General features: G+C 42.1%; 1 protein-coding gene across 5 annotated transcripts in view; it reads right to left on the reverse strand.

Annotated features, from left to right (window-relative positions):
• Nucleotides 1–27,265, reverse strand: part of LOC110500730 (cGMP-specific 3',5'-cyclic phosphodiesterase) — a 106,046-nt gene that overhangs the window by 70,397 nt on the left and 8,384 nt on the right. For 3 of the 5 annotated variants that reach the window (XR_016490376.1, XM_036958212.2, XM_036958211.2), the window contains exons 1-3: nt 11,212–11,519; nt 4,778–5,330; nt 330–503 (exon numbers count right to left, since the gene is read on the reverse strand). Coding sequence is in view for 4 of the 5 variants with exons in the window: in XM_036958212.2 (XP_036814107.2) it covers nt 330–503; nt 4,778–5,330; nt 11,212–11,309 (825 nt within the window). In the remaining variant the exon portion in view is untranslated. Of the gene's footprint in view, nt 1–329; nt 504–4,777; nt 5,331–11,211; nt 11,520–27,265 lie in introns of those variants that run through there. The other 2 variants (XM_036958213.2, XM_090214856.1) reach the window with 1 other exon arrangement.

The following is a 27,265-nucleotide window of genomic DNA, read 5'->3' on the forward strand; positions in this document are numbered from 1 at the left end:
AGGGAGGCCGCAGAAAGGAGGTCAATGGAGGATTACTCTGTATTTCACAGCCTCATATTTACTTGGTACAGTGTCTACTTAGAAAGCACATTGTAATAGGGTTATAGAAATAATTCAATTACCTACTGTAATGACTTCCTGTGGGTTTCTTTATGACTCATCAAAACACACAAAAAAACTGTTGAACATTTCATAACATTTCATAAGTGCAACTTCTTTCCACATAACGTCTTTGTAAGTACCAACTGTAATAGGACTGTGAAATGAACCATTCCAAAGGACAAAAGAGATGGAGGCCATCGAACATAGAGAAATAAAAAGCGTCTCACCTCGTAGGCATTCTTGATGTTGAGGGGCTGTCCCGTGGCCGCCACGTGACCCACAATGCCCTTGTTCCACTCCAGACGGATGCAGCTATTGGACACCTCCTCCAGGGTGGAGCCCTCGGCAACGTCAAATAGCCTGCTCACCAGGAACTTCCTGTTGGAGCTGTCTTCGCCCACCTGGGGTCACACGACAAGGAACAGTAAGGAAGTGATGTCATACATATCCAGACTCTACAGGAAGTGTATCTGCAACAGCTTTTTTAAAGTTGTCTCCACAGTGTATACTACGATATGATAATATATGATGTATGATATGATAAGTCAATTTGTTGTCCATTTGCTACCTGATATGGTTGTTGAATTAGACAGATACGGATTAGACAGAGATTAAAAGGTCACAAAAAGAACCAGGAAGTCCACTTTGGAGCCAACTTTTCCAGCAGCTTCATTCAGCATCATATACTTGAAATTAGGACGCACAATATATCGGTGAACATATCGGAATGGGCCTTTATTAGCAAAAAATGTCAACATGTCTAGTTTAACCCCAATGTTAAAAACCGATGTCAAAGCTATCGTGCATACCTAATATAACGTAGGTACATGACGTAATGACACCACGTAAAATTTTGCGCTACACGTGCAACACAGCATTCCTAACCTAGCCCACAATGTCTGCTGTGTGGATCGAGCATTCAACATGTCAAGCAGTCATTTGAAAGATTAAACATTTCCGCGAGACAACTCAAAGGCAAAATACATTAACGCCATGATAAGGGAACTAATTTCCCTTGACAATCAACCGTTCTCTGTCGTGGGTGATGTAGGCTTTCGCTACTGGTCGAGCACCGGGACACACTACCAAGTGCGCTATTTTTCAGATGTTGCCCTACCGGAGTCACACAGTAATGGCGTCACTGCTATTAGCTTCACGACATACTATGGAATGCTGTTTTTGTCTTTGCGTGTCAAAAAATATACACGTCAAATTACACTATTTGACATTAACACTATATGACGTATTAAATAAGCTATTCATTTGACATGTCAAATAACACAGTTATAGCTAGCTTTAGCTTGGTACCTAGCTAACACCAATACAACCCGCCTGAAAACAATGACCAGTAGAAACTGCAGTCATTTTCATTCTTCTTAGCAATAATTTAGGAATCCTTGTGAGTAACTATTAGCTAGGTATCCACTTGTTGTTCTCCTATTGAAATTGAACTTCAGTTCATGAAAATAAATAGCTAGCCAGCTACTTAACCCTGTTTCTCAATGCTAACGTTATAAGCAGCCAGTTAGCTTCATCTAGCTAGTGAGGCTTGACCGGACCGGGCTATGTGTTGTGAAGCTAGCCACTATAAGAATTAGGCACAATAATGGAATTTGCGGTTTGTCTTTAAAATAAAAGTACTTCCTTGAAAGTGATGCAGAAGGTGGCAATTGGTGGAATCGTGCAATATTTAGACTAGATCATGTTAAAAAAGATTGGAATGTGAAGTAATGAAATGGGGTATCAGTCTACCCGGTGACACCCCGCAGAACACAACTGTGAAGTGTTTATGCAAACATTAGCGTTGTAGCTCTTATCGCGGGACCGTGACTGTGTGAAATCACCTCCCCAGTCAGCCTATTGTGTGTATTAACATTCACGCTGCACTGTAAAGCTTTACCCAAGGATTGGGGATCAATGAAATGGGCAATCAGTCTACTCAATACCCAAGATATTGTTTCCCAACGTCCTCCTCAGAGATATCAGACTCCAAAACATCCACGCAGTATTGTTTTTCCTCAGGAATAGTGTTCAATACACATAGGTTCACAATAACTGTGGCTCAATTCACAGTTGTTTCAGAGTCCCGCAATAAGAGCTACGACACTAATGTTCTCTGGGTGTCACTGAGTAGACTGATACCCCATGTCATTGATCCACAATCTATAGGTAAGGTTGTACAGTAGAATATGTATGCCAACAATGCAATTCTAAAGAATAATACATCAAGTGTGATTTCAACAGATTTTTGGCAAATTAACAAATTAGTGTCTTTTGTTGATTTTACATAACAGCATTCCAACCTCGTTTAGCATGATCTTTTAAATTATGGCATAATTCTACTATTTGTATTCATTTGCATCACTATCAATGACATACTTTTATTTTGAAGGCTAACCGCAAAGTAAACTATTGTGGTTAATCCTTATTGTGGCTAGCTTCACATAGATGAGTCCGACCACCATTAATCAAATAAGAACTGTCTTATAAATTTGCGTTATTTTAGATGATGACACCTAGCTATATAGTTAGCTAGCTAACTATAGCTACTGAAACAGATTATGTCGTTTTGCTATGTTTTTGGGGAAGAACTTTGTTTGCATACATGAGCTAGCTAGCTTTTTTTATGACCAGAACTGTAGATGCACGAGACAACTTTACCAGCATCATAGCATACGTATCGATTAATCGTTGTGACATATGAAATACGAGTGATAGTGAAATCAATGTGTAATAACTATGTAAAAAATGTATGAACACATTCAATTATTATGTTAGAGCCAGTTTGCGCTGTTCTGTGAAGGGAGAAGTACACAGCGTTGTACAAGATCTTCAGTTTCTTGGCAATTTCTCGCATGGAATAGCCTTAATTTCTCAGAACAAGAATAGACTGACGAGTTTCAGAAGAAAGGTCTTTGTTTCTGGCCATTTTGAGCCTGTAATCAAACCCACAAATGCTGATGCTCCAGATACTCGACTAGTCTAAAGAAGGCCAGTTTTATTGGTTCTTTAATCAGAACAACAGTTTTCAGCTGTGCTAACATAATTGCAAAAGGGTTTTCTAAGGATCGATTAGCTTTTTCAATCAATCAAATGTATTTTTAAAGCACTTCTTACATCAGCTGATGTCACAAAGTGCTGTACAGAAACTCAGCCTAAAACCCCAAACAGCAAGCAATGCAGATGTAGAAGCATGGTGGCTAGGAAAAACTCCCTAGAAAGGCCGGAACATAGGAAGATACCCAGAGAGGAACCAGGCACTGAGGGGTGGTCAGTCCTCTTCTGGCTGTATCGGGTGGAGAATATAACAGAACATGGCCAAGATGTTCATAGATGACCAGCAGGGTCAGACAATAATAATCACAGTGGTTGTAGAGGGTGCAACACGTCAGCACCTCAGGAGTAAATGTCAGTTAGCTTTTCATAGCCGATCATTCAGAGTTAGAGACAGCAGGTGCGGTAGAGAGAGAGTCCAAAACAGCAGGCCTGGGACAATGTAGGCCTGGGACAATGTAGCACGTCCAGTGAACAGGTCAAGGTTCCATAGCCGCAGGTAGAAGAGTTGAAACTGGAGAAGCTTAAAATTATAAACTTTGATTAGCTAACACAACGTGCCATTGCCGTTTCCAGCTACAATAGTCATTTACAACATTAACAATTTATACACTGTATTTCTGATCAATTTGATGTTATTTTAATTGACAAAAAATTAGCTTTTCTTTAAAAAACAAGGACATTTCTAAGTGACCCCAAACTTTTGAACAGTAAAGTACGTAAATGCCAACAAAATAACTTTTTGGTCAGTATGGTGTGTGTGTGTAACCTTTATTTAACTAGGCAAGTCAACAAGTTCTTATTTACAATGACGGCCTACCCCGGCCAAACCCGGACGACGCTGGACCAATTGTGCTCCGCCCTATGGGACTCCCAATTTACGGCCGGATGTGATACAGCCTGGATTCGAACCAGGGACTGTAGTGACGCCTCGTGCTGTCACGGCCGTTAAAAGAAGAGTACCAAGGTGCAGCGTGATGAGCGTACTTATTTTCTCTTTATTTGGAAAATGACGCCGAACAAAACAATAAACACTACAAAAACAAACCGTGAAGCTAAAGGCTATGTTCCCTAAACAAAGTCAACTTCCCACAAACACAGGTGGGAAAAAGGGGTACCTAAGTATGGTTCTCAATCAGAGACAACGATAGACCCCTGATTGAGAACCCTACCCGGCCAAACATAGAAATACAAATAATAGAACATAGAATACCCACCCCAACTCACACCCTGACCAAACCAAATGAGATGCACTGAGATGCAGTGCCTTAGACCGCTGCGTCCATGTGTGTGTGTTAACTATTTAACTGTACTAGAATGCTTAAAAGGCCGCTAAAATTGTAAATATCGCTTATCGTTATCGTTTTTGGGGGGAGAAAGGAAAATATCGGATATCGGTATCGGCCAAAAATGTCGTATCGGTGCATCAGTACCTTGAGAGTACTGATCATAAATACTTTGAGATTTATGATCACTTCGCCTTTCTAATCCTTCCTCATTTCATCCTAGGTTTGTTTCATGACATACACTAGCCACTGTTCGATCCTTCTTCCTCTCATCCCAGTGGCCCTGCTACAAACAGAGCACTGTGGGTATTGTAGTCCATGGTGTCACTACCTACCAGGAAGAGGGAGTAGCGGTCCGCGGCGATCAGCTCGTTGATGTGCAGGAAGATCTTGTGGCACAGCGCCGTCACATCCAGGTGACTCGACACATCCCTCACCAGCTCCAACAGCCTGGCACAGCGGTCCAACCCCCGGGCACTGCCAACCTCGCCCATCATCCCTGTGGGGATACCAACCCCGACCCCTCCCTGCTGAGTTCTGAAGGGTGTCCGGATGTCGCCTCGGTCGGGTTCGGTGTCGCAGAGGAAGGTTAGTGAGCCTTCCGCGTCCTTGACCACGATGGGCCTCAGCGGCCTGTCAAACTCAGATGCAGAGATCTTGCGGGTGGGGGTGCTGGGAGCGGGGCTGGGGGGCGGGGCTGGCGAGGGGGAGGGGGAACGCCTGTCGTTCAGGCCCAGGGAAGGGGGCAGGGAGGAGGCTAAGCAGGGGCTGTCTGAGGGCTGGGTGGGTCTCTGGAGTAGAAGGGTTTCTTTGGAGGATGACGAGGAGGAGGAAGAGGAGGGCTGGATGGAATGGACTCGCTCAGCAAACCATGCATTCACCATCTCCCTGCAAATACACAACACAAAGGAGGTTATAGGGCCATTTTAAGACATTAAAAACAGTACCCAAACCCACACACCCAAACACACCCAAACCCACCCACACACACCCAAACACACCCACACACACCCAAACACACCCACACACACCCAAACACACCCACACACACCCAAACACACCCAAACACACACATTCTTTTTCATACAGTAACTCACAAATTAATTATGTTGAGCAGTATTAGTAGAACATGACTGCACAGTGCCAGCATTCAAAAACACAAGGTGTTAACCACAAGGTTCCCGGGTTTAATCCCAAACATTTATTTTTGTCAAAGACCTACTGCACCTGAACAGCCCTACTGAAATCTTCAAAAACATCTCTGTAGCTGTCAAATGCATTTGCCACAAAATGTACCTGTAGATTAGTCTGCCTGCCAGGCACATAAAACGCAGCCCTAACCACCCTATGAAATGGCAAGCCAATGGGAGCGGAACGCTATCTTATTTGCATTATTTGCATTCAAGTCTAGCCACACACATTTTGCATAAGATATGGCAAAATGTGTGTGTGTGTGTTATGTGTGTGTGCGAGTGTGTGTGCATGTGACCCCCTAGTGACAATCCCATATAGAGCAGCCCTAACGTGTCCTTACTGCTAAATCAATAGCTGTCAGAGATCTGAGTTTCAGCCCTAAGCATCTGATCTTCTAATTTTTTGAAGTGCCAATCAAATAATGTTTTCTTACATAGTGTGGTTAGGAATTAGGAAGCGGAAAATACTGTGGATACACAAAATAATACATCTCTCCACTTTCTTTTGTCTGAGAAATATGTCTGACCTTTTCACGGGCCTGAAAGGTACATGTAAATTATACAAATTAAATGTAAAATAAACAATGACAGGCACACTTATTCTGGCTAGACTTGAATGCAAATAAGTAGCCCTAAATCACAGGAGGATGCTGAGGGGATGAAGGCTCATAGTAATGGCTGGATCAGTGGTCAATAGAATGGTATCAATCACATGGAAACCATGTGTTTGATGTGTTCCATGCCATTCCTTTTATTCCGTTCCAGCCATTACTTTGAGCCCGTCCTCTCCAATGAAGGTTCCACCTACCTGTGCCCTTTATAAGTCATAACCTACTCCCCTATGATAAACTAGGACTGATAGTTGTGGTTCCAAGGTACCTCCCTCACTATATGCCCAGAATATATCCAGGATGACAGTAAGGCTGCTGGTTTGCTACTGACATTATATTTGAGTAATTTAGCAGACACTCTTATCCAATTAGGGTTAAGTGCCTTTCTTATTAAGGGCACATCGACATACTTTAGCTCAGGGATTAGAACCAGCAACCGTTTGGTTACTGGTCCAACGCTCTTAACCACTAGACTATTTACCTGAATCTTACCCAGGAATTTATAGTATGCTCCTGTGAGATAAAATATTATAAATAATGACTGATTACTGACTTCATGTCATTAATCAATCAATCAATCAATCAAATGTATTTATAAAGCCCTTCTTACATCAGCTGATGTCACAAAGTGCCGTACAGAAACCCAGCCTAAAACCCCAAACACCAAGCAATGCAGGTGTAGAAGCACGGTGGCTAGGAAAAACTCCCTAGAAAGGCCCGAACCTAGGAAGAAACCTAGAGAGGAACCAGGCTATGAGGGGTGGCCAGTCCTCTTCTGGCTGTGCCGGGTAGACAGGAACCAGGCTATGAGGGGTGGCCAGTCCTCTTCTGGCTGTACCGGGTAGAGAGGAACCAGGCTCTGAGGGGTGGCCAGTCCTCTTCTGGCTGTGCCGGGTGGAGATTATAAAGAACATGGCCAAGATGTTCAAATGTTCATAGACGACCAGCAGGGTCAAATAAAAATAATAATAATAACACAGTGGTTGTCGAGGGTGCAACAGGTCAGCACCTCAGTAACATTTTACTGCAGTGGGCTAAATCAGGCTCACACAGTATTTATTGGTCGTCTGAAACAAATCTACTTTGAAACAAAAGTATAAAACCCTCACACACAAGAAGACACCTGGACCATGTCAGATATAGAGTTGAAATGTATTACATTTTGAGTTTGCATCCTAATATTACACTTTATATACATCACAGAAGACTGAAATATAACAAAACAGTTTGACATAGAAACACCGGATGTTTGCCATTTAAAAACAAGGGGAGTTTATTAATTTATGAAATTATGTTATTAATATTTTTCATAATTTCATAAATTAATAAACATATATATATATATTTTCAACAAATTGTCCTTCTAGGTTTCGTAATCTGAGTAAATTACAGTAACACAAGGCACTGCAATATTTCAAAACATGTAATAACCCCTTTATATTATAATAAAGACAAAACAATGAATAATTTCAATAGTATCTATTCCAAAACTCTGAAAATAGATTTGTTCCATGTCACCCTCCATCTCAGACTGTTCTGAGATCGTTTCTATAGTTAGAAATAGGCAAGATTGGCATTCCTGAAACATTATTTGGGAGAAATTTACTTGGCTCATCGTGCTCTAGCGGCTCCTTGTGGCCGGCCGGGCGCCTGCAGGCTGACCCTGGTTGTCGGGTTAACAGTGTTTCCTCCGACACATTGGTTCGGCTGGCTTCCGGGTTAAGCGGGCGGGTGTTAATTAAGAAGCGGGTCATGTTTTGGAGGACACATGACTCGACCTTCGCCTCCCGAGCCCGTTGGAGAGTTGAGGCGATGACAAGATCGAAAGTGGGGAGAAGAAAAAAATAAAATAATTGTGTGGTTTATTTTTTTATTATTATTATAATAAAACTATTAGACCATTCCTGGTGAACAAGCAAACCATTAGGCTACAGCAGAATTAATGGTTTCAATGTTATGGTCTCTAATGGTCTTCAATGGTGTGACAGGTAGCCTAGTGGTTAGAGTGTTGGATTAGTAACCAAAAGGTTGCAAGATTGAATCCCCGAGCTGACAAAGTAAAAATCTGTCATTCTGCCCCTGAACAAGGAGGTTAACCCACTGTTTCTAGACTGTCAGTGAAAATAAGAATTTGTTCTTAACTGACTTGCCTAGTTAAATAAAGGAAAAAGTCCCAAACATATATTATATAGTGTTTTGCGATGGTATTGAATTATTTTAGTGTTGTCAAAACATTTTAATCCCTAGTTCATTTCTCCATCAGTGTTTTGGGTCTTTGGGAAAAGTCTTCATATTTTTTTATTTTTTTTATTTCACCTTTATTTAACCAGGTAGGCCAGTTGAGAACAAGTTCTCATTTACAATTGCGACCTGGCCAAGATAAAGCAAAGCAGTTCGACACATACAACGACACAGAGTTACACATGGAGTAAAACAAACATACAGTCAATAAATAATACAGTATAAACAAGTCTATATTCGATGTGAGCAAATGAGGTGAGATAAGGGAGGTAAAGGCAAAAAGGCCATGGTGGCAAAGTAAATACAATATAGCAAGTAAAACACTGGAATGGTAGATTTGCAATGGGAGAATGTGCAAAGTAGAAATAAAAATAATGGGGTGCAAAGGAGCAAAATAAATAAATAAATAAAATACAGTAGGGAAAGAGGTAGTTGTTTGGGCTAAATTATAGGTGGGCTATGTACAGGTGCAGTAATCTGTCAGCTGCTCTGACAGTTGGTGCTTAAAGCTAGTGATGGAGATAAGTGTTTCCAGTTTCAGAGATTTTTGTAGTTCGTTCCAGTCATTGGCAGCAGAGAACTGGAAGGAGAGGCGGCCAAAGAAAGAATTGGTTTTGGGGGTGACTAGAGAGATATACCTGCTGGAGCGTGTGCTACAGGTGGGAGATGCAATGGTGACCAGCGAGCTGAGATAAGGGGGGACTTTACCTAGCAGGGTAGACATGGAGCCAGTGGGTTTGGCGACGAGTATGAAGCGAGGGCCAGCCAACGAGAGCGTACAGGTCGCAATGGTGGGTAGTATATGGGGCTTTGGTGACAAAACGGATTGCACTGTGATAGACTGCATCCAATTTGTTGAGTAGGGTATTGGAGGCTATTTTGTAAATGACATCGCCGTCCAGAGTAGTAATGTTGGACAGGCGGGTAGGTACAGGTAGCGATCGGTTGAAGAGCATGCATTTAGTTTTACTTGTATTTAAGAGCAATTGGAGGCCACGGAAGGAGAGTTGTATGGCAATGAGAATTGCACCATAGGGATAGCCCTCCACAGAGAGTTGTATGGCAATGAGAATTGCACCATAGGGATAGCCCTCCACAGAGAGTTGTATGGCAATGAGAATTGCACCATAGGGATAGCCCTCCACAGAGAGTTGCCACTTGAACTATTCAAGGAGAGTTGGGTTGAAACATTAGGTTGATAAGAGAAGAACAAACTGCATTGCTTTCATGGAGAAATTTTGAGAATGACGACACAATTTGTTTTCATGAGCCAAATCTACTGGTTTTCTAACCAAAGTTGCAAAGTAAATGTTGTGATATATTTAATAAACAAGAGATCAGCAAAATGGATTAAAAAAAAGAGCTTGGTGGCAGTAGCAGCATCTAGTGGTCAAAACTAGGTACTTCCAAAATATTTTACGGTAAATAATGCAAGCGATTTCAAGGATTCATTTCACTGAACAGGGGATGAAAACAAATCGACAGGGATTACGTTATATGGTATGGCGAAGCAATAATCCAAGAGAACAAGGGATGAAAACAAATCGACAGATTCACAGGGATTACATTATATGGTATGGCGAAGCAATAATCCAAGAGAACAGGGGATGAAAACAAATCGACAGATTCACAGGGATTACATTATATGGTATGGCGAAGCAATAATCCAAGAGAACAGGGGATGAAAACAAATCGACAGATTCACAGGGATTACATTACATGGTACGGGGAAGCAATAATCCAAGCCGAAGCTTCATATAACTTGTCAAACATAAATAACTGATACTGTACGGTGGTTGTTGAGGAGGATTGGCATGGGATGGGTGGCATCTGACAACACAAATATTCCTTCATGTCTTACTCATTGGAAGGAAGAAGTTTGGTCCAAATCAGATGTTGGTTACTATATTTATTGAATATTATCTGAATCCTATAAATTAACATGGCCAGTTTAGGTGCTTAGCTTTTCAATTAGCTTAATTTATCAGAGATCAAATAATATTTCAACATAATAATGTTTCAGGAATGCTAATCATATCTCTTACTAACTACCGAAACGGTTTCAGAACAATCTGAGATGATGGGTGTCGAAAATTGTCCTTCTTCCCACTAGGCACACACTGGCTGAATCAACGTTGTTTCCACATAATTTCAATTAAATTACATTGAACGTGGAATAGATGTTGAATTGACGTCTATGCTCGATGGGTTGTGCTTTTTGAGGTGGAACGACCCAATAACAAAAAGCATTTTGGATAACTTTTCATTCACGGTGCGCGTTTGGAACACAATGGAAAGGAATCACCCCAATAAAGGTTAATGGTTTAACTTCTGCTCTGAATTATCTTGCTATTTTGGTGAATGGTTACTGATTGTAAAGACGATTGTGCGGCGCATTAATAAATGTCAATAAATTGCTGTGGAGAGACGCTGGATACAGTTGGACATTGCGCGTAATACCATAAAAGGCTACAATATAGCGTGTCATATCGCAGTTAAACTCTCCAACCTTGTACAGTAGGCTAGCATGTTATTTTACGTTGAAACAAACATCCCACGCAGGTAAAATAGGCTGCCAGTGCCTTTCAATGCACGGGACACATTAATTATCGCCCAAATGGCTTAAAATAGAATGCACGGCGATGATGTGTCGTAAACAGAGCTATCCCTGTTTCGTAAATACAATGAATCACTTTTACGACTTCAGTCTCTCCCCGCGCTTACCTTGTAGCCTTCCTGACAACGTAGGAATGAGCGAACTCCAAATGGTCATCAAGCCACGCTTCCATCCTTTCACTTTCTGGGGGATAGCAGCCCTCCATGCTCAAAACCCAAATCCCCCCAATTAATCAGATTACCATCAACACTCCGAAGATGGAAGCAAATAATATCAGTCACTGGTAAGCAGTGTGTGTGGTAGTAGTCTTCTGTTTTCAGGGAGCGCTTCCTACATTGTGAGCGCGTGCGGGTAGACTTCGGCAAGACTTGAATTGCCTTTGTTCAGCAACATCGCACCCCTCCTAGTCTCTCTCTCTAAATTCTACATGAACTATATTTTCCATGCTATATTTTTTGTGGTCTGTTTGCGTATTTGACAGAAAAGTAGATATGGGCTTACCTCAAGGGTAATAAATGGCAATAATATTTTTTTGCATATCCAGCATGGCAGATATTTTTCACATTTGTGAGTTAAGTAATTCTTAGGTGCTCCAGAAGTCAGGTGAACATAATTTAGGCATAATTGTCATTCAAATAGATTCACATTTTCATGTTTGATTGTTCTCATGAATACATGGGACTATTTAACATACAACACGAGCTACGGCTCCTTCCGTACACTCCAATGAACTTGACTTGCCTCAGATGGGGCACAAGTGTGTGATTGGGTTTTGGTGAGTGCTAATACAAGGGAACATCAATCAATATCACCTACAAGGACGCATTTTACTTTGAGGGAATGCAGAGTGTGAATCGACCGCTGGTTATCTTCTAGTTTTTTTTCGTATTCAAAGTTGCTGGTCTGTAGTCATAAAGCTTCACAGCGTAGCACTGTTACTCTGAGTCGCTTCATGAGTACGGACCGCCAAGTCACAATCCCTCAATCACTGAAACATACTCCATTAACCCCCCCCCCTATTTGACAAATAGTAATGGACTATCCATTGCCTTGCCCCAGACACTCTAGATCCTGTGTGTCTGGTGGGACCCTGCTGATACTGTGGTGTTATCTTACCCAACAGATGGTTTCTCTTTTCCCCCTGAGGACACAGGACCTGCCCTCAGGCATATGGGAGCTCCCTGGCTTCCTACTAGAGAATCTGGACAGTGCAGTACATTAAGCCTCTTAAGGCTTCTAGTCTATCAGCATGGATGCATATGCACCCACACACACTAACCCTAACCCTAACCCGTACTCTTACCGTTACCCTAACCTTAATCCAAAAACCTGAACCTGAACCCTAACCCGAAACCTTAGCTCCTGACCCTAACCCTAAAACTAACCCTAGCTCCTAACCCTAAACACTAATTCTAACCTTAACCCTAAACCCCCTAGAAATAGCATTTGACCTTGTGTGGACTAACAAAATCTTCCCAGGTGGTGACATTTTTGGTCGTTTACTCTTCATGTGCTGGTCCCCACAAGAATAGTTAAACACATCCACACACACACACACACACACACACACATACACACACACACACACACACACACAGGGGTCAGCCCCAGGCTTTCTTCCAGATGTTCCCACAGTGGGTTTCAACCTGAGCTGGTCAAGACTGGACATGTCAGGTCTCAGTCTTTCTAGCAAACAGAGCACAAGCTTACATTGTTGTGGGTTGATGCTTTAAAGATTCTTTACTCAGCTGGATGGACCATTAAAGCATACTTGAAAGCCTGGAGGCTGGTTGCAGTAGTGGCGGAAGTTTATATGTGTGTTTGTGCATGTATAGGTGTGTGTGTGTGTGTGTGCATGTATAGGTGTGTGTGTGTGTGGGCGTGCACACTTGTGTGTGTTCATTCTTGTGTGTGTATGTCCTCCACAGGGACGCTGTGTCCTTGTGTAATCACTCAGCAGACAAGGTTGTGTCACAACTGGCCGTGATTGGGAGTCCCATAGGGCGGCGCACAATTGGCCCAGCATCGTCCAGGTTTGGCCCGGGGTAGGCCGTCATTGTAAATAAGAATGTGTTCTTAACTGACTTGCCTAGTTAAATAAAGGTTAAATAAACTAACATAAACAAGGAGAAGTTGGACTGTGCTGGCACAGCCTCTAAGTCAAACAACACAGCCCTCTCCACCATATAATTCCCTGCTCTAGCTTAAATAGCACTCACACTGTTGTAAATGTGGCCTTCAGTTGTACTCTGAGAGATATCCGCACTGGGGTAAAACTTTCCACACGCAGTACATTCCCATCATGAAAGCCATGCTGACTGCAGTGCACCACACACACTGCTGTCAAGTCAAAACAATCCTACTTCTTAACCACGATGGGTAGTAGCATGGGTTAGCACAATCTAATGCATAAACAGTTTATACACCCCCCCCCTTTCTCTCTCTCTCTCTCTGTCTCTCTCACTCTCACGCTCACTCGATCACTCTCTATCACACACACACACATAAACATGTGTCTGAAACATCGAGGGGCTTTACTTTACGGCTGTGACACATAGTTGGTAAAGAAGGCCTAGATTCTCTTGTTCTAAATGGCGACTCAAAATACCTCAGTGTAAAAACACTGACACACTTTACTGTAAAGATGTTTTTAAGTTGTCTTTATCATAATCAGACAAAATGTATTGTCTAGAAAATACTATTTAAGCAATAAGGCCCGGGGAGGTGTGGTATATGGCCAATATATCACAGCTATGGGCTGTTCTAACATGAAAGAAATCTCGAGGTATTGCTCGCCTGAAGTAGAGTACCTTATGATAAGCTGTAGATCACACTATCTATCAAGAGATTTCTCATGTATATTATTCGTAGCCGTCTATTTACCACCACAGTTGATGCTGGCACTAAGACCGCTCTCAACCAACTCTATAAGGCCATAAGCAAACAAGAAAATGTTCACCCAGAAGTGGCGCTCCTAGTGGCCGGGGACTTTAATGCGGGAAACTTAAATCAGTTATACCAAATTTTTACATGTGCAACCAGAGGAAAAAAAAAACTCTAGACCACCTTTACTCCACACACAAAGATGCATACAAAGCTCCCCTCCATTTGGCAAATCTGACCATAATTCTTTCCTCCTTGTTCCTGCGTACAAGCAAAAACTAAAGCAGGAAGTACCCGTGACTCACTCAATATGGAAGTGGTCAGATGACGCGGATGCAACAGGACTGTTTTGCTAGCACTGACTGGAATATGTTCCGGGATTCATCCAATGGCATTGATGAGTATACCACCTCAGTTATCGGCTTCATCAATAAGTGCATTGACGAAGTCGTCCTCACAGTGACCATACGTACATATCCCAACCAGAAGCCATGGGTTACAGGCAACATCCACATCGAGCTAAAGGCAAGACCTGCCGCTTTCGAGGAGCAGAACACTATTCCGAACGCTTATAAGAAATTACGCTATGCCCTCAGATGAACCATCAAACAAGCAAAGTGTCAATGCAGGATTAAGATTGAATCCTACTACACCGGCTCTGACGCTCCTCAGATGCGGCAGGGCTTAAAAACAATCATGGACTACAAAGCGAAACCCAGACTCGAGCTGCCCAATGATCCGAGCCTTCCAGACGAGTTAAATTACTTTTATGATTGCTTCGAGGCAAGCAACACGGAAGCATGCACGAGAGCACCAGCTGTTCTGGATGACTGTGTGATAACGCTCTCGGTAGCCGATGTGAGCAAGACCTTTAAACAGGTCAACATTCACAAAACCAAATGGATTACAAGGACATGTACTCAAAGCATGCGTGGACCAACTGGCAAGTGTCTTCACTGATATTTTCAACCTCTCCCTGACTGAGTCTGTAATACCAACATGTTTCTAGCAGACCACCATAGTCGCTGTGCCCAAGGAAGTGAAGGGAACCTGCCTAAATTATTACTGCCCCACAGCACTCACGTCGGTAGCCATGAAGACCTTTGAAAGGCTGGTCATGGCTCATGTCAACAGCATCCTCCCGGATACCCTAGACCCACTCCAATTAGCATACTGCACCAACAGATCCACAGATGATGCAATCTCAATCACACTCCACACTGCCCTTTCCCACCTGGACAAAGGAACACCTATGTGAGAATGCTGTTCATTGACTACAGCTCAGCGTTCAACACCATAGTGCCTACGAAGCTCATTACTAAGCTAAGGACCCTGGGACTAAACCTCACTCTGTAACTGGATCCTGGACTTCCTGACTGGCTAGGCCCAGGTGGTAAGGGGAGGCAACAACACGTCTGCCAAGCTGATCTTCAACACTGGGGCCCCTCAGGTGTGTGTAATTAGTCCCCTCCTGTACTCCTTGTTCACCCACGACTGCGTGGCCAAACAACTCCAACACCATCATTAAGTTTGCTGATGACACAACAGTGGTAGGCCTGACAACAAAGAGACAGCCTATAGGGAGGAGGTCTGAGAACTGGCGGTGTGGTGCCAGGACAACAACCTCTCCCTCAATGTGAGCAAGACAAATGAGCTGATCGTGGACTACAGGAAAAGGCGGGCCGAACAGGCCCCCACTAACATCAACAGGGCTGTAGTGGAGCGGGACGAGAGTTTCAAGTTCCTTGGTGTCCATATCATTGTCCCAACACACCAAGACAGTTGTGAAGAGGGCATGACAAAACCTTTTCCCCCTCAGAAGACAAAAGAAAAGATTTGGCATGGGTCCCCAGATCCTCAAAACGTTTTACAGCTGCACCATCGAGAGCATCCTGACGGGTTACATCACTGCCTGGTATGGCAACTGCTCGACATAAGGCGCTACGGAGGGTAGTGCGTATGGCCCAGAACATCACTGGGGCCAAGCTTCCTGGAATCCAGGACCTATATAATAGGCGGTGTCAGAGGAAAGCCCATAAAATTGTCAGAGACTCCAGTCACCCAAGTCATAGACTGTTTTCTCTGATACCACACGGCAAGTGGTACCGGAGTGCCAAGTCTAGAACCAAAAGGCTCCTTAACAGCGTCTACCCCCAAGCCATAAGACTGGTGAACAATTAATCAAATGGCCACCGGACTATTACATTGACCCCCTCCATTTGTTTTGTACACTGCTGCTACTCGCTGATTATTATCTATGCATAGTCACTTCACCCCTACCTACATGTACAAATGACATAACCTGTACCCCCGGACACTGACTCGGTACTGGTAAACCCTGTATATAGCCTCGTTATTGTTATGTTATTGTGTTACTTTTTATTATTTTTTATTTTTTACTTTAGTTTATTTGTTTTTGTATTTGTTTAACTCTTCTTGAACTGCACTGTTGGTTAAGGGCTTGTAAGTAAGCTTTTCACGGTAAGGTCTACACTTCGGCGCATGTGACAAAGTTTGATTTGATTCTTATTCTTATGCACGACGCAACATGGGTTGCCTGAATACAGCCCTTAGCCGTGGTATATACCACCAAACCCTGAGGTGCCTTATTGCTATTATAAACTGGTTACCAATGTAATTACAACGGTACAAATAAATGTTTTGTTATACCCTGTGGTATACGGTCTGATGTACCATGGCTTTCAGCCAATCAGCATTCAGGACTAGAACCACCCAGTTTATAATATGTTTAATAAAGAACTCATACAATTATTGATATGCTTCTTATGTTTACATGTATGTAAACTCTGTGGGATGTTTTGTTCTGTAAAATGTCATGTTTCATATAGCAAGGCCCTTCAAATATCACAGCTACCCAGCTAACAAATCTAGGTAGAGAGAACGTTTCTGTACTGTTACCCGTAATGTTACACGTAACGTTACACTGTTACACGTAGTGTCCAGTTTTCCTTTAGTTAGGGGAATATTCAATCTATTTTAGCGAAAACCTTCGGATAAACGTTTCCGCATGTTTTGGTGTTAAAGTTCGGAGAACGTTCCGTTAATGTCAAGAAGAACTTATCTAGAATGTGGTTATCTAGAATGTGGTCACAACATTAATGTTCCAGACACATTTTTTGGGAGGACGTTGCAGGAACATTCCTGCGTCCAGTTTTCTGAGGTTTCGGAGGACATTCCATCAACGTCACATCAGTCATACACAGAACAGGCTTGCCACGTTCTCCGAATATTCATTGGCATATTAACATATTAACCTGTTTTAATAATGACACTCCTGAATCACTATAATCAGTAAAAGTTTTTCTTGAGTGTACCTTTAACAGAGCTGAGATTTACTTCAAAGTGCATTCACCCTATCCAGCTATCTCAGATCTACACGAATGCCTAGGGAGGAGGGTTAATAGTTTATCCTGGACAGGGCCTAACTATACTGGCCCGATAAGCAATGCCCTAGAGAAATCCCTTATTGGGACAGTGTTTATGGCGTTCGTCATTGGTGCTGGTGGCCTAGGTTCGAGTTGTTGGGTTGTTAGCTAGGTACATAACAGGTCTACCCCTCTGACATGCATTACTTACACGTGCTGAATAATGTGAGAAGTATCTCCTTAGAAATACCGGACCTGCTTAGATTAGAGTACCTCTCTCCATGCAGGTCAGTTTATGTGCAGACAGGCAAAGTAGTTATTTTATTTGACTTAACCTTTATTTAAAAGGGGTCTGGGATGTAATGGCTAGTCTATGCTGCCTCTCCATATTTGACAAAACACAGAACCATCTCTGTAGAACATCAGCACATGGTCACTGGGAGGAAATGAAATTGGAAGAGAAAAAAATAGGTTTGCAGTCCAAGGCGAAGGCTTTGTCTAACAGAACAAAAATGACCTACTGCCTCTGTCTGTCTGTGTGAAGCAGCCGAGGGGCCTGGTCTGTTTCAATGTTCTTCCAGAACCCGGTACCCGCTGTTGTAAAACTGTCCTCTGTTCCATGGAACTGTGTTTTTACAGTGGAAGACTGGGGGGGGGCACTAAGTAGTTCCAAACAACAACAACAACAACAACAAAAGTAATTTCCTGAGCCGCTGGAAGCACACTCACTCTGAAAGAGCACATTTCCATTTGCAGAGCAATATCAATCATGGTTCGCCTCAGTCTTTTTCTCTCCTTCTGAGCCATGACATTAAGGTGCGAGAGAAGTTTACCCTATTTTTTCCAAAGGTTTTGAACTGAGAAAGAGTTATTGCACGGCCATTCTAACTATCTCTGACCTATTTGAAGAGTGTCTGCCTGCTTCCCTGCGTGCATGTGTATGTATGTATGTGTGTGTTTACGTGTGGGTGGCTGAGTGGTTGTGAGTGCATGCAAGTGTGTGTGTGTGCCTGTGTGTGTCCTGCTTAGGAAAACAGACCAGGGAAAAAACAAGTTTTTCTTGACTGATTTTGTAAATGCTGCAACACCTCCTTAGAGGATAAATTATAAGTGGGAGCCACTCTGCAAGAATAATTTGAATACATTTGCATGGCCTTTCAGTGTCTCACACACACACACGCACGCACGCACGCACGCACACACACACACACACACACACACACACACATACACACACACACACACACACACACCTCTTAGCTTAATGATGAGCATTTTGCAGAATATGCAGGTTCCAAGCAGAATAGCTCTGTGTAGTGTTCCGGATTTGTCAGTAGCCCTGCACCTTCAGCTGTAGTAACATGTAATTCTTCTCCCATTGCAGTGTGTCATGGCGCTTCAGAATGACTCATGGGTACGGGAGAAACGGAATACATTACTAAATTGAAATAATTGCTGGGGGAATTCACTTACTGCTATAAAGATGAGCATCATCCTCATTATAAGCGCAATCTACAGCATCATCAACCCACTAGACACACACTGGTTGAATAAAAGTTGTCTCCACGTCGTTTCAATGAAATGACGTTGAACCAATGTGGAATAAACATTGAATTGACGTCTGTGCCCACTGGAAAGACTTTTCCAACAAGAAACTGAAAATTAAACTTGGGGAAAAAAATGGGAACAAGATCACGATCTGACACCTAGGTATTGAATAGCAGTATATCGCCAATGTTCCCTGTTCCCAGACTAAAAAAGTGGAATAGTGATTTAAAAAAATAATCCAGACCAAACGGAATTGATGTTACCTTGCATACCCCTAATGAGTTTGGTGAGAGAAACGTTTTTAGTATGGCTACAAATATGGGGTTTAAAAAACATATTTAATTATATCAGGTTGAAAGGATATCATGTTACTCTTCAGTGAAAAGATTTTAGTGACTGGCCTTCTATGTGTCACTGAACTGGATTCATTACCACCAACCCCGGACTGTCTTGTCTCATGCACACCTGGTTCCCATTCCCCCTGATTAGTCATTTATGCATGTGCCCTCTGTTCCCTGTTCCTTGTAGGTTATTGTTACCATGTCCGTTGGTCGTGTGAGCACCTGTTCTGTTGTATCGGCTTCCATGCTATGTGTTATTGTGCACTTTTAAAAATTCTTCTTCTTCTTCTTTTTTTATTTTACCCCCTTTTCTCCCCAATTTCGTGGTATCCAATTGTTTAGTAGCTACTATCTTGTCTCATCACTACAACTTCCGTACGGGCTCGGTAGATACGAAGGTTGAAAGTCATACGTCCTCCGATACACAACCCAACCCAAGCCGCACTGCTTCTTAACACAGCGCACATCCAACCCGGAAGCCAGTCGCACCAATGTGTCGGAGGAAACACCGTGCACCTGCCAACCCTGGTTAGCGCGCACTGCCCCCGGCCCGCCACAGGAGTCGTTAGTGCGCAATGAGACAAGGATATCCCTACCGGCCAAACCCTCCCTGACCCGGACGACGCTGGGCCCATTGTGCACTTTCTTTACGGGTCTCGTTCCGTGTATTATTTAGAGGTTTATACACTTCGCTCTTTTGATTGGCTAGAGTAAATAAAACCCTATGTTACGTATTCCTGCGCTCGTCACCTTTCAATTTACAACGTGACAATATCTTGAGAACATGGCAACGATGTGCATGTTACAATTGTGACAGCCTTGCCTCAGGGAATTCTATTATGCCTGTACAGCACATTCTATTTTCATTACATCACATGTGTATTTCTACATAAATGATGTGTCTTTCTATGCATTCCCTTCCACCCAAATGACAGTATGTGCTCTAACAATGGCCTTTTCCCTATTATCTGTATCCCAGAGGAATTTGGCTTTGAAATAGACTATGCATCCATTTCAAAATGAAAGATGCTTGTCAGACATTCCAATTACAATGCTGATTTATGACAGTTTCCATCATTATAACTAAATAAAGATAGACCTGAACTCATAATGGACTTACACATCTGGAAATGATCTGAGTCTGTTAGTATGGTAATAATTCCACATATCTACAGCATTATACTGTAATCCGGCATCATACTGTAACACTGCCTCATATTCTGCATCATACTGTAATACTGCATAATATAATCTATCATACTGTAATACTGCATTATATACTGCATCATACTGTAATACTGCGACATATTCTGCATCATACTGTAATACTGAATCACATACTGCATCATATTGTAACACTGCATCATATACTGCATCATACTGTAATACTGCATAATATACTATATCATCCTGTAATACTGCATTATTTACCGCATCATACTGTAATACTGCATCATATACTGCATCATACTGTAATACTGCATCATATTCTGCATCATACTGTAAAACTGAATGATATACTGCATCATTTTGTAATGTGACATCAAATACTGCATCAAACTGTAATACTGCATCATATACTGCATCATACTGTAATATTGCATTACATACTGTAATAATGCATCATGTACTGCACCATACTGTAATACTGCATCATATGCTGCATCATGTACTGCATTATACTGTAATACTGTATAATATACTCTATCATACTGTAATACTGCATCATCTACTGCATCATACTGTAACACTGCATCATGTAATGCACCATACTGTAATACTGCATCATCTACTGCATCATACTGTAACACTGCATCATGTAATGCACCATACTGTAATACTGCATCATATACTCTATCATACTGTAATACTGCATCATACTGTAATACTGCATCATATACTCTATCATACTGTAATACTGCATCATACTGTAATACTGCATCATATGCTGCATCATATACTGTATCATACTGTAATACTGTATCATATACTCTATCATACTGTAATACTGCATCATACTGTAATACTGTATCATATACTCTATCATACTGTAATACTGCATCATACTGTAATACTGCATCATGTACTGCATCATACTGTAATACTGCATCATGTACTGCACCATACTGTAATACTGCATCATATACTCTATCATACTGTAATACTGCATCATACTGTAATACATGTATCACATACTCTATCATACTGTAACGTATTATCATTTACCTCAGTCTGAAATATGCATTTTGTTAGACAATCCCCATGAGAATAAATCACGTTTTCCCTTCTCTTGCCTTGATAGGAATGTTCCCTAGTTAATACAATCTAAAGTTGTTTATGGTGACATCTGTCAACATAATGAATGGATTTGTGTGAATTGTGAGAAAAAAAGTGAACCCTAGAGTCCCATTAGTTGTCTGTGTGGCCTTGGTTCTGTTGAGTAGGGATGGGCTGTTGGAGTTCACAGACAGCCATAGACGTACAGGCCAGGCAAATCCTGTTTGAGCTTTAACATTTTAACGGGCGCCATCTTGGCTCCATCATGTTCCAAGACAGACTGCAAATTAGAATGTCATTGTCATGGAGTTTGGAGGATAGTTTCCAGAGTGTTAGGCTGTACCTGTGGCTCTTGGGGGCAATAGACTGATGAATGATTAATCAAATGGCCACCTGGACTATTTACATTGACACCCGCCCCCCCATTTGTTTGTACACTGCTGCTACTGTCAGTTTATTATCTATACATAGTCACTTTACCCCTACCTACATGAACAAATGCCCTTGACTAACCTGTACACCTGCACATTGACTCAGTACCGGTACCCCCCTGTATATAGCCTGGTTATTGTTATTTTATTGTGTTACTTTGTATAATATTTTACATTTCATTTGGGGCAGCAGGTAGCCTAGAGGTTAGAGCGTTGGGCCAGTAACCGAAAGGTTGCTATATCGAATCCCCGAGCTGACAAGGTAAAAATCTGTCGTTCTGCCCCAAGGCAGTTAACTCACTGTTCCTAGGCCATCATTGTAAATAAGAATTTGTTCTTAACTGACTTGCCTAGTGAAATATATATATATATATATTATTGAACTGCATTGCTGGTTAAGGGCTTGTAAGTAAGCATTTCACGGTAAGATCTCCACCTGTTGTATTCAGCGCATGTGACTAATAAAGTTAGATTTGATTTGGGTCTTAGTGTGAAAGTCATGGAAAGTCATCTCTGTTCTTGATTAGTGAATGTGTTGGTTGATTGAATACATCATCTCATAATCACTCACACACAGTTAATCAGCTCCACAAGAGCTACTCATTAGACACACACACACACACACACACACACACACGAGGTTGATGGCACCTTAATTTGGGAGGACGGGCTCGTGGTAATGGCGGGAGCAGAATAGGTGGAATGGTATCAATTACATTAAACACGTGGTTTCAATGTGTTTGATGCCATTCCATTAGCTCCGTTCCAGACATTATTATGAGCCGTTCTCCTCTCAGCAACCTCCGCTGATACACACACACACACACACACACACACATGTTTTCAAACTCCCTTTTCAGGCATAAATACTGTTATGGTCCTGATTTAGCTTCCCTTATCCTCCAAAGACTGAACTGACCTCAAAATGAGAGGATGTGTTGTTCTACATCTCTCTATTTATTGAGTGTGTGTGTGCGTGCGTGCACTTGTATGTTCATGTGAGTGCGTGCGTGCGCACACTTCTATGTGCATGTGAGTGCATTCAAGTGTGAGTGTGTGCATGTTTGAGGACAAGTTGCTTGGTGAAAAGTAACACTGGAAAATAATCTAATAGTGGAAACTGTGCATGGCTCAGGGTCATTACACACAGCACCACACTATTTAGTACTTTTTCTACTAGGCAAGTCAGTTAAGAACAAATTCTTGTTTACAATGACGGCCTACCAAAAGGCAAAAGGCCTCCTGCGTGGACAGAGGCTGGGATTAAAAATCTAATATAAATATAGGACAAAACACACATCACGACAAGAGAGACAACACAACACTACATAATAACATAGCAAGGCAGCAACACATGACAACAACATGGTAGCAATACAACATGACAACAACATGGTAGCAACACAATATGACAACAACATGGTAGCAACACAACATGACAACAACATGGTAGCAACACAATATGACAACAACATGGTAGCAACACAACATGTCAACAACATGGTAGCAACACAACATGTCAACAACATGGTAGCAACACAACATGTCAACAACATGGTAGCAACACAACATAGCAGTAGCACAACATGGTAGCAACACAACTTGTCAACAACATGGTAGCAACACAACATGTAAACAACATGGTAGCAACACAACATGTCAACAACATGGCAGCAACACAACATGGCAGTAGCACAACATGGTAGCAACACAACATGTCAACAACATGGTAGCAACACAACATGTCAACAACATGGTAGCAACACAACATGTCAACAACATGGTAGCAACACAACATGTCAACAACATGGCAGCAACACAACATAGCAGTAGCACAACATGGTAGCAACACAACATGTCAACAACATGGCAGTGGCACAACATGGTAGCAGCACAAACTATGGTACAAATATTATTGGGCACAGACAACAGCACAAAGGGCAAGAAGGTAGAGACAACAATACATCACGCAAAGCAGCCACAACTGTCAGTAAGAGTGTCCATGATTTAGTCTTTGAATGAAGAGATTGAGATAAAACCATCCAGTTTGAGTGTTTGTTGCAGCTCGTTCCAGTCGCTAGTTGCAGCGAACTGAAAAGAGGAGCGACACAGGGATGTGTGTGCTTTGGGGACCTTTAACAGAATGTTACTGGCAAAACGGGTGTTGTATGTGGAGGATGAGGGCTGCAGTAGATGTCTCAGATAGGGGGGAGTGAGGCCTAAGAGGGTTTTATAAATCAGCATCAACCAGAGGGTCTTGCGGTGGGTATACAGAGATGACCAGTTTACATAGGAGTATAGAGTGCAGTGATGTGTCCAATAAGGGAAGCATTGGGGGCAAATCTGATGGCCGAGTGGTAAAGAACATCTAGCTGCTCGAGAGCACCCTTACCTGCCGATCTATAGATTACATCTCCGTAATCTAGCATGGGTAGGATGGTCATCTGAATCAGGGTTAGGCAGCTGGGGTGAAAGAGGAGCGATTACTATAGATTACATCTCCGTAATCTAGCATGGGTAGGATGGTCATCTGAATCAGGGTTAGGCAACTGGGGTGAAAGAGGAGCGATTACTATAGATTACATCTCCGTAATCTAGCATGGGTAGGATGGTCATCTGAATCAGGGTTAGGCAACTGGGGTGAAAGAGGAGCGATTACTATAGATTACATCTCCGTAATCTAGCATGGGTAGGATGGTCATCTGAATCAGGGTTAGGCAGCTGGGGTGAAAGAGGAGTGATTACTATAGATTACATCTCCGTAATCTAGCATGGGTAGGATGGTCATCTGAATCAGAGTTAGGCAACTGGGGTGAAAGAGGAGTGATTACTATAGATTACATCTCCGTAATCTAGCATGGGTAGGATGGTCATCTGAATCAGAGTTAGGCAACTGGGGTGAAAGAGGAGCGATTACTATAGATTACATCTCCGTAATCTAGCATGGGTAGGATGGTCATCTGAATCAGAGTTAGGCAACTGGGGTGAAAGAGGAGCGATTACTATAGATTACGACAGTGCATTGCTCACCAGAAAGGCATCCTCTGTCCACAGACTTCGTTGAGACTATATACCTTACACCCAGATTCTCTTATCTGCAAATCAATCAAGCCTCAGATCATACCTTATTCCCTTTATAGTGCACTACTTTTGGCCATTCACATACTAAAGAAAGACAAACAGCTCTTTGGGCAAACGTAATAGAGCCATACCGTTTGTCTTTCTATGAGGCTCTGGACAAAAGTAGTGCACTATATTGTAGGTAAAGGGGTGTCATTTGAGATTTACCCAAGGCTAGATCAACAGGTTCATTAGGCATAATCCTTTCCTGATCTCTCAGAGGTCCATTTATCTCAAGGCTTTGTTCTAGTCACATGTTGTTGTTGTGTTAATAAACAATGAGTTAGCATTCAGAGAAGATGGGTTGTGTTCATTTGGCACCAAACAGAAGAAAGCGGATTGAAACAAGGAGGGACTATCTGAACTTGTCCAATTAGAAAAGCTTTCGAAACATTTTGTGACAGTGTGCACTAATGAATACAACCCAGGTCTCACTCTCTTTTAAATCAAGCAATCTGAGGCAGCAGTTCTGTGTATACCATCCATGTCATGCTGCTGTGTGTGCAAAGATGATGTCCCATGCGCATCCCCATCTTGAAAGGTGTTTGCAAACCTGGGGAAATGATTGTACACCAAAGTCCCATGGTACACACACAGAGTGAGGGATGGTGTCATTGCTTATAGACATAATTTATATACTGAACAAAAAATAAACATGCAACATTTTTAACAATTTAACTGAGTTACAGTTAATATAAGGAAATCAGTACATTGAAATAAATTCATTAGACTCTAATCTATGGATTTCACATGACTGGGCAGGCGCACAGCCATGGGTGGGATTGAGAGGGCATACGGTTGCAGCGATGAGACAACGTCGTAATTGGGGAAGAAGAAGGAGGTCAAATTAAAACAACAAAAAATACAAAATAAATAACTCCATTCATAATAGGCCTTTCATATCACATTAAAATACTATACCCACTGGGTTAAAACTAGTTGAATCAATGTAGTTTCCACGTCATTTCAACTCAAAAAATCCACGTGAAGACATTAACTCATCAACGTAAGGGCATTTCGTATTTTTCACCCGACTTTGAACCTAAATCTAATGACATGGTGACATTTTCTGTTGATTTTTAGTTTAATTAAAGTTAGTTGACAACTCAACCAAATGTAAATCTAAACTAGACGTTGAAATGACATCTATGCCCAGTGGGTAGGTACTGCAAATATTTCTATCACATGTTTACAAAACAGTGCTCTATCTTTAAGGTAAGCCTACTGTATATCCTAAATTCAAATGAAATATTCCTTACATCTCTCATTTATCTTGAAAATTGTTTCCATTGATATTGTCCGTTTCAGAATATAAGATGTGAAAAAAAGCGAAAATACATTAGACCCTAAATTGTCTTTTAATTATCCATATGTCGTAAAGTCGAGGCTCCTTATAAAATTTGCCAGGCCCCAGAATCTGGATTAGAAATTTTGGGAGGATCAATAGTTGCTAGGCAACGGGGAGAGAGGTGTGGGTTTTGGGAGTCTTTCCTGCCTCATTGCTGGTTCAGAAAGAGCCTCTTCGAAGCGTATCAGCAACTTGACGATTCATTTGTCATCGTTGTCTATTTCTCACAGGGTGCGTTTAGACAGGCAGTCCAATCCCTAATTTTTTCTTCCAGTAATTGGTCTTTTGACCAATCACATCGGATCTTTTCACATCAGATATTTTTCAGAGCTGATCTGATTGGTCAAAAGAACAATTAGTGAGAGAAAAAAATATCAGAATTGGGCTTCCTGTCTAAACACAGCCATAAAGGCACCGTGCCGCAGACGGAGAATGACGGGTATAGCTGCAAGTATTTCCAGACCTTCAGGGGGAAACAAACAGGGATTGGATGATGAGTTTATAGGAAAGACCCTATGAACACTGGGAAGACTAGACCTACTACGGTATGGCCATGAGCCTTCTTAAAGGATGTTAAAGGAAAAGACAGACCAACATGAACGTCTGCTTTAGCCAACTCAGTGGGTGGCCATCCTATCGCCTCTTAACCACAGAACATCAGCCGTTGTTTTCTGAAAATTCCCCAACAATTATACAGTACATGTTAAATCGATCACCGTCGTTCATCGACACTCTGCAGGTGATCTACAGCGCACGGCCGATGTTCATCCTGGTCTACCTTGTCCTTAACACACGAGGCCCTACACTAGGGTGAAAGTTACTCTCTA

The sequence above is a fragment of the Oncorhynchus mykiss genome, chromosome 21, assembly GCF_057628025.1.
Source record: "Oncorhynchus mykiss isolate SJ-2025 chromosome 21, ASM5762802v1, whole genome shotgun sequence".
Classification (NCBI taxonomy): domain Eukaryota; kingdom Metazoa; phylum Chordata; class Actinopteri; order Salmoniformes; family Salmonidae; genus Oncorhynchus; species Oncorhynchus mykiss.